The sequence below is a fragment of the Cucurbita moschata genome, unplaced genomic scaffold (genome assembly GCF_002738365.1).
Source record: "Cucurbita moschata cultivar Rifu unplaced genomic scaffold, Cmos_1.0 Cmo_Scf00002, whole genome shotgun sequence".
NCBI classification, from domain to species: domain Eukaryota; kingdom Viridiplantae; phylum Streptophyta; class Magnoliopsida; order Cucurbitales; family Cucurbitaceae; genus Cucurbita; species Cucurbita moschata.
The window spans coordinates 3,199,448-3,208,422 of NW_019268518.1; the positions used below are offsets into that span (position 1 = coordinate 3,199,448).

General features: G+C 35.9%; 1 protein-coding gene across 1 annotated transcript; it reads left to right on the forward strand.

The window, feature by feature from the left end:
* Positions 1 to 49: 49 nt before the first annotated feature.
* Positions 50 to 6,666, forward strand: LOC111430825 (calumenin-like). The gene is made up of 6 exons (XM_023067254.1): positions 50 to 829; positions 1,136 to 1,238; positions 1,345 to 1,410; positions 5,095 to 5,265; positions 5,363 to 5,459; positions 6,079 to 6,666. Exons 1-6 carry the CDS (start codon positions 253 to 255, stop codon positions 6,202 to 6,204), a joined length of 1,140 nt encoding a protein of 379 aa, XP_022923022.1. The 5' UTR covers positions 50 to 252; the 3' UTR covers positions 6,205 to 6,666.
* The last annotated feature ends 2,309 nt before the right edge of the window (positions 6,667 to 8,975 follow it).

The window sequence follows — 8,975 nt, forward strand, 5'->3', positions numbered from 1 at the left end:
AATAGAATTAAAAAAGATGAAATAAAAAACAAGAGAATTCAAGAGATCTACGAAAGTCATCAATGATCAACAAAAACAAACTCCGTTTAGTCCAATTCTTCCACTCGTTTTCCTCTCGATTCCCCTTCGCTCTAAGAATCTCTCTGATCAATTTGTTCTCCAGAGATATCTCTCAAATTCTTAATCCCTCGGATTCCATCTTCTTCAACCTCCGCATTCGCCATTGGCAGCCATTGTTGAACACTTCACAGAATGAACAGAGTTTCCATTATCATATACATTACAGTTGCCATTCTTCTTTTTCTTCTCATTTCCCACTCGCCCAAGAAAACCCCAGATCACCGCCATCGCCGCCTCCATCTTCGCTCCAACTTCACTTTTGACCTTTCGCACAATCGCAGACACAACCATCACGAGGCGGTGCCGTTCGACCCTCTCGTCGCCGACATTGAGCGCCGTCGTGAAGACCGGCAATGGGAGAAGCAATATGTGGAAGAACACCATCCAGAGATGGCTGCGCATTTGACGGAATCGGCCCCCGGTGAAGAATCGCAGCCCGAGTGGGAGGATTTTGCGAATGCCGAGGATTATATCAATGACGATAATAGGTTCAATGTGACCGATCGGCTGACGTTGCTGTTTCCGAAGATTGATATTAATCCACATGACGATTTTGTCACTGTCGATGAGTTGACTGAGTGGAATTTGCAGCAGGCCGAGAGGGAAACTTTGCATAGGACTCGAAGGGAGTTGGAGACGCATGATAAGAATCATGATGGGCTTATTTCGTTTTCAGAGTACGAGCCCCCCAGTTGGATTCGCAATTCAGGTCTGTTTTTCTTGAAATGCTATTGGATTTTAGTTTCATGTATGCTCGACAATGAATTGGCGACTCTTTCTTCTTGTATTGTTCAATTCTTCCTCATTGCGAATTGCTATGCTGTGTAGAAAGATATGTTTGTACTGTTCAATCTCTAGGACTAAGAGTTTGAAAAACCCTTTGATCGATTTCTTAAGCGATAAGTATTTTGACAACAACAAATGTAATTGCCCCACATATGATGCAGATTCATAGGAGGTTTTCCATTTGTTTTATGTTCCTTTGTGAATTACTCATTATTAAACTGTTCATCAGATAACAATTCCTTTGGGTATGATATGGGCTGGTGGAAACTTGAACATTTTAATGCATCGGATGCGGATGGAGATGGTCTTTTGAATTTGGCCGAGTTCAACGAGTAAGTTTTTAGTATTTGTGGAGGCTATTTTTGAGGTGAACACGGAAAGCTTATTGGATGTTTTAATTGAGATACATATGATTTGTCTTCATCTCTGGATTTTTAGCTTTCTGCACCCAGCTGACAGCAAAAACCCAAAGCTACTTCGTTGGCTGTGTGGGGAAGAAATAAGGTAATGAAATTTTATGAAGTTATGTTCTTAACAGTTATCACAAATTTTCTCAATGCTTTATTTCCGTTAGTTTCAAAGCCTTTTATCTACTGCCTTTGCATTAGCATGCTCAGTTTGTCTTCATGTCTGCTAAATCTACCATTAGCGTTAAAAATGACTTTAGTCTATGGAGGTTCTTACTGAGAGCATTGAAATAAAGACGTTTGATTTTCTATAATTTCATAATATATCTCATTTTGGTTATTCTTGAACCTCTCATCGAACTTTGGAATTAATTAGTTTCAAGACAAGAACCATTTAATGCTTGATTGAAGTGACTTGAATTGTGATAGATATATGACAGGTCCTTGCTTTTCTGTTTTGTGGAGTTTTGTTGGCTGAATTACTTTTGCCATATGTTTCTATCTATATATTAAATACTTTTTTTTTTTTTTTCATATATGTGAGTTTCTGACAAGCTTGCATGTACTTTGACTAATCTAATGGGACAACCACTCGACTCTGCTACATTGGTTGCCAGACACATAAGATACTCATAAGGGGATAAAAGTGCGAAAGAGGGTGATAAGGAATCCATCCATAAGTTAAGAAGGATTACAAAAACTTTCTCCAATTGCGTTTATAAAAAGAGTCATCATTACAAAATTACTTGGCTGTTGCACTTCGAAAGGAAGCTTTATAATGGATGGCTGCCCGAACCTTCTTTCGTCACTTGCATTATGGAGAAAATTTTATGGTTTATAAGAGCTCTGAACCTGTTCTCTTGAAGAATCTTCACTTTCTTTTTCAAAAAGTGGTAAAAACGCAGTTGCCATGGAGATTGACTGAAGGTAGAGGAGAAACTCCAATTGGATACCAAAAACTATCCAAGAATGTTCCCAGGCTATGCCGCAATATAGGCTTTTGTTCTTGAATCAAAGACAACAACGACTAAGAGATAAGGCCCAATAATGATTTTTAGTCTTTGAATAATCCAAGGTGGATTTATCCCTCCCCTTAATGACGTTTGCAAGAAAAATATTTACTCTTGGGAGTTTGAAGAGACTTTGTTCAAGTAAGGACTCTATATTCCTTAAACTCCTAGAATATGACGCACATGAGAAAATTCTGCTGCTCTCTAAAGTCCACATCTGTTTTTCACGGTGATTGTTTGTGATTTGCATGCGGGAAATCAGCTCATTTATCTCCTTATTACAGAAAAGCCTTCTGAAATCAGGATTCTAAGTATTAGAGATAATGTTCAGATGCTCTTTGGCTGCAGTGATTTACTTTAGCCACATGATCTAATCTTGGAAAGAGAAGTTTCAAATAATTCTTTGCTGCCAAAGCATGGTTCTCTAATTTTTATTTGCAGGTGGTTTTTCATTAAGTTGCATATTGCATTAAAGTTCCATGGACATCATTTGCTAGTGCACTTCTCTTTCTTTACGAACCAACTCAACTCATTGTTTGCTTTTGGGCATCTTGTTTAATAGGCTTGAGGGTGATCTTTCCATCGGACAAATTGTCTTACCTAAGTCTGAAAGGAAATCATAATTTAAAGTCAAAATCTATCTGGGACTGAGCAGCTTCTTGGCTGGTTTTCTTGGTCCAGTACTTTGTTACTGGGGAAGATGAAGGCCATTGGGATTTAAGTACTTTTGTCTGCCAGACATGAGTCTTTTTCGCCATTCTCATGAATTTTAACTTCCACAAATTCCTGGCAATATATACATAGCATCATTCTTCTTAGTATGTTTTTATTTGAACTGTGAGGAGTTCTCCATCAATCCTTTTCCATTCTGAGTTCAGCTGGTAAAGATCTAAAATATTATCTTTTTTCTAATGTAAGCCTCTAGTTCACTTAGTGGCGTAATAAAACTGCAACATTTTGTTCCCATCTCTTCAAAGATTTGGAGAAAGATTTCTAATTTTTAGCCGTCCACCACATGAGGGAATATCTACCATCCTTTCTAGGATTTCATCTCTCCATTTATTGAATTTGATGAAAACTATCGCTCTATTCTCTGTATAGACTCAGCATTCTAGCTTCATCACTCTCACATCTAAGCAGTGTTTTCTTGGTTGGAAAGGATTTAACACACATCTTATAATGTATCTGTGGATCTCTTAAGAACCTTTAGCCGTTTTTCATGGAAGCATCTACTCAAAACAACTGACATTGTTTCCGAATCTATTTGCAGTATCGCCTTTGAACTGATCTTAGTCACACCTGTTTCTTGTGTAGCTTGTCTTCCTCTTGCTCGTTGTTTCTAATTAGTTCTTTAATTGCAAAGGATGTATACTTCCCCTTCGATATTGTCCTTCTCTTATCATCTCTACATTGAAATCCTTCCAGAGGCTTGGGAATGATTACTTCTCTTATCATCTCTCCATTGAAATCCTTCCGGAGGCTTGGGAATAATTACCTATCGTATCATCTTTTGATGATTATTTCTGATTGAAAGGCTTTCTTCATGCAGGTTTTTTTTTTTTTTTTTAATTGCTTCCTTATATAGCTTTTAGGCTGCATCCGTGGCCCTTAGGATGTTTTCCTTTTCTTCTATCCGCATGTACCTTTCTTCATTTCTTATAAAAAGTTCCGTTCTGTCAACTCCAGTTCAGAGGGGATAGGTAGGTTATGTTTCTTTTCATTGTTTTATAGTTATGGACTGTTGGCAAGTCTCCTCAGCCTCTGCTGATTAAGGAGAAAATGGGCTTGGCTGGAAGAGGATGACAACATGAGAGAAAAGGAGATGAAGAATCAAATTGTGTCGATTGTTTTTTTGGTAGGCAGGTAGGTATTGTTTCCTTCCATTTGTTCCATAGTGATGAACTGTTGGCACCAGCCTCCTCAGCCTTTGCTGATTAAGGATTAAACGGGCCCAGCTAGAAGAGGATGGTAACATGAGAGAAAAGGAGATGAAGAAGCAGATTGTATCGATCATTTTCAGTTTCCCCCCTAATTTATAAAAGAAAAAGAAAGGTGGACTGTGAGGAAACAGTTATTGTAGAATTCCATTATGGTTGAGCTCAAAATCACAACAGTTGGGAGGCATAACCAAGGAGCTTACCTTGCTCTATGTTAACGTCGACAAGAAAAATATTGCTTTGTTTGAGTATTTTTTATCTGAACCAACGTGGTAGCTCCTACTCTAGCAGTTCTCTCAAAATCTAATTGTAGGTCTCAATCTCACAATGAAAGAACCATTTTTAGTCCAATATTTTTAGTACATATATGCATATGGTAATGTTACATTTCACTATGTAAATTATCTATCTATCTATCTATCTATCTATCTATATATATATATATAGTATGTTAATAAATGTTATTTTCTTATAACACACGTTAGGCATTTTTGTTAGGATAAATAAATTCATTACCAATCTCAAATAAATTTTTGTTGTGGATAGTATCTGCATTGCCAAATCTATAAGCATTCCCTTTCTTGTACATTTTTGAGACTTTCATTCATTTAAGGAGCTTCTCAGCAGCTGTTTTTCGTGGCTTCAATGAAATGTATCTTATCAATAATCTATGAAGAAGAAACAATAGAGCTCACATACATGTTTTTTTTTTCAAGCTTAATTTATTTACTGTTTGCAAGCTTAATTTATTTGGAAGGGTGTAATCTTTCTATGGTTTGGGGTTTGGCATTTCAGCACCTTTGCTAACTAGCCAATTTGTGTGTGGCCTTGTAGGGAGAGAGATTCAGACAAGGATGGAAAGATTAACTTCAACGAGTTTTTCCATGGACTCTTTGACATGGTGAGAAATTTTGATGAGAATCACAATTCTTCACATCATTTAGAAGATTCCAGGGATGGCCCCGCCAGAAACTTGTTCAAGGTGCTAGACAAAGATAATGACGGGTAACTAAATTTATGATGTGAACAGCTTCTTCATACATGGAAACTGCAGAGTTCCTTGGCAACTTTAATGATTTCTTTGTGTTATTTTTTCTCATAGATACCTATCTGATGAAGAGCTGCTACCCATAATCGGAAAAATCCACCCTACAGAGCATTACTATGCAAAACAACAAGCGGAATATATCCTACAGCAGGTACTCATGCATGACAAAATTTTGAAACCCAAATGAAATTTGAAGAATCTTTTGGCCTTGTTGTTATGATATTGCTTGGATACTGCACACAATAATGGAATAAACAATCATCTTGTAATAATACGCCCTTGTCGAGACTCTCATGTCTGGCTGCACAAGTATTTTCTTTAATTTTGACCAATCATCCACCCGTGCATGATGCATTAAGATTTATGTAAAATCATTTTTAGAACGATTAAAATCAGTCATTAAAACACAACCATTCACCAAAGATTTCCTGTTTGAACATTGTGTAATAATGCTGCAGCAAGAGATTTCAGTTTCCCCTTGATTCATTTTATCTTTTAATGTATTGTATAGCATAATTGTTTATGTTATTTGTTCCTCATTGATTTTGATCTGATATACCAAGTTTTTCTCTCAGCCAAAGAACATTAATATATTGTATGACATGATTTTATCTTTGGCATTTGATATAGAAAAATTTCTTGCAAATGTTTGTTATCTCGATTAGAAAACATTACGCCTAGATCGAAATAAGCCTGGAAAACATGTTCTTCGTGCCGAGTAAGCGAGTATGTCTATTGATCAACAACTCCTTTGTATCTCTACTTTTCAGGCGGATGCAAATAAAGATGGACGTCTCACCTTGGCAGAAATGATTAATCATCCATACGTATTTTACAGCGCCATTTTCAACGAAGATGACGAGGATGACTATGATCTCCACGATGAGTTTCGTTAAGTTCTTTCCAGTTTGATCGAACTTTTTCGGACAAGACCAGCCACGATGACCTCTTGATAGTTTGTTGCTGTAGCAGGAGTAGTTGATAGGCTAGTGGTAGAAGAAAATGGAGTTTTTCGCTCCACGAAATCAGGACATAGAGTTCGAAGTCTTAGTCAACAACTTTGAGGGGAGCATTGGATTTGAAATGCTGGTCTCATTCATTACTGGTTTAACCTTCTTCACCCATGTCTGCCCATTGGTATCCTCATTTTGTAGCATATGAAACTCTCATCTTGTCTGAAGATGATGATGATGGTGATCCATACCTTAGATCATAGACATTTATTTAATTTGGTTGCTAATTTTTGTTTAATTCGGTGTCGTCGGGGTATAGAATTATCATTTAATCGTGTTATTTGTTACTAATTTACTGTTTATGGATCCGAATTTCATTGATTCAATGCTTAAATTTTCTTCTGAGTTCTGAAGCTTATGGCTTTTGAAAAGTGGGCTATAATTGTATGTACTCTTGATTGCTTTGCAGAAATGATGCTGAAGTTGATTCTTTGTTGGGGGCTCTATAAAATGTCAAAATTTAAATAATTGCATTGAAGTAATTTCAGTAGATTATTTTAATGTCCTTATTAAGAATTAATTATGGAAATTAAGGAAGTGTTTTATGTTTCTAATAAGTTTTAGACGTAAAACGATCGTATAGAGATTGCAAACATGCTCGAGAACGCCCGCTTAAGCGATTTTACGGGGTCTTCGACTATGCAATGATATTACTAAATGAGAGGAAAGTTAAGACTCATAAGCCAAGTTTTATCGATAAGACATGTAACAATTAATCGTGCTACTTCGATGGAATAGTTGAGTTGAACGCCTAGTACATGTACTTGCACAATGTTTAGTTACCTACAAACTCCATGTTTTGATGCTATTTTGAAATCTATGTGTCACTTCGGCCTATTTTTTGTCAGTCATATACGAGAGTGGAGGAGGTTGACAAATTTTCAAGATCTAAAGATATTTCCTAACCTACTCCCATTTAGGCCAAAAGTAGGATGACGTCAAGCCATTAGAATCCCATCAACGAGGGAGTAGCGTTACATCCTTATCTCTAGGGGGGAAATCTAGGCAACATAGGTTGGGAGCAAAAATCGACGTTAAGTCATTAATAACAGTGAATCAAACAGTCTAACGCATATAAAGCAAAAAGTATAACGGATGATGATACAATAATAACAACAACAATAATAAACATAACCGTCTAACACATATAAAGCAAGAATATTATTTTCTTTTAGAATCGAAGCAACGATGTTAGAATGATAATCAGTGTCTTATCCACCCACTTATGTTTGACGTCAAGAGAGGGAGAAACCCTTTCGTTATACTCCTCTCACTCATTTTATTGACCAAAATGTTATTACTCATATGAAAACAAATCATTATGTTACGAATAATTCACTTTTCTTGCAAAATAAACGTTTTTTAAGATCACAATAACACACGAGAAACGTAATTATGAGATAGCTCGAAGCAGAAATTTGAATCTCTAACCTCTTGATAGAGCATCTAAGCAATGCTCCAATTGATAGCTCAAATCTCTCGTGTTTTAAATTAACGAGAGAACTTTTTATCAACCGCTAAAAAATTGAAATCGTTTGATTTCTTTCGCAACCTTCCAAATGCGTATAACTAATTAATCGAGCAAGTTGCTTCATTTGATAAATTTAAGTCAAATAAAGCAATCAATCTTATCCAATTACAATCTTATACGATTCTCGATCAAGATATTACTGTCGCTTTCTTTAAAAGTTGTATGTTAGACAAATTTAATATCGATAAAATAAAATAATCGTTAAAAATTTATAATTTTTAAGAGAATTTTCTTTAAGTATCAAATATTTTTTAAACCCTAAAAAAAAATCCAAAGGCACTTCATTTACAATATTCAACTTAGCCTAAAGTTGAATTTTCAAAGATGACTTTTAAAAGGAACTTTACCAAAAGTTCTTCAATCAATAAATGATGCTTATTTTGAAGAAAAAAATATATATTTTTTTAGTTTTTAAAACCTAGTTTTTTTTTTACAATATATATATAAAATGGATAACAAAACAAAGAACGGTTATTAATGGGTCCGAACGAATTATTCAATGGGACCCATGAAATTAGAAGTTTGTCTAAACCCTAAACTCGATTATATTTTAAAATTTTACACTGAACGTGAGATCCCACATCGATTAGAGAGGGGAACGAGTGTTAGTGAGGACGTTAGCCTCAAAGGGGAGGTAAATTATGAGATCTCACATCGGTTAGAGAGGAGAACAGAGCATTCTTTGTGTATAAGGGAGTGGAAACCTCTCCCTTAAACGCGTTTTAAAAACCTAGAGAGGAAGCCCGAAAGGGAAAGCTCAAAGAGGACAATATCAATTAGCAATGGGGTTGGGGCCGTTACACTGAACTCAAATGTTTCCCTTAAACCCTCGACCCTAAACCCTAAATTTGAACTCGACCCTAAACCCTAAATCCTAGACCCTGTACTAAAACTCGACCGAAATCAAATTCAAAAGAAAAGATGAGAAAGGCAAGGGAGGGAGGTTGAGGACAAAGAAATTAAGGCAACCCATATGATCCCACACATAATTAAAGCCTGCCTGTGTGTACCACCGGTCACATACTTCCCATAATTGGTCCCCTCCATCTTTTATAACTTGTACAAATTCAAAAAAAAAAAAAAAAAAAAAAAAAAAAAAAAAAAAAAAAAAAAAAAAAAAAAA

Coding starts and splice junctions, on each gene's coding strand:
- LOC111430825 (XM_023067254.1), top strand. CDS start 253: ATGAACAGAGTTTCCATTATCATATACATTACAGTTGCCATTCTTCTT. Junction 830..1,135: donor CAGTTGGATTCGCAATTCAG/GTCTGTTTTTCT, acceptor ACTGTTCATCAG/ATAACAATTCCTTTGGGTAT. Junction 5,266..5,362: donor CTAGACAAAGATAATGACGG/GTAACTAAATTT, acceptor TTTTTCTCATAG/ATACCTATCTGATGAAGAGC.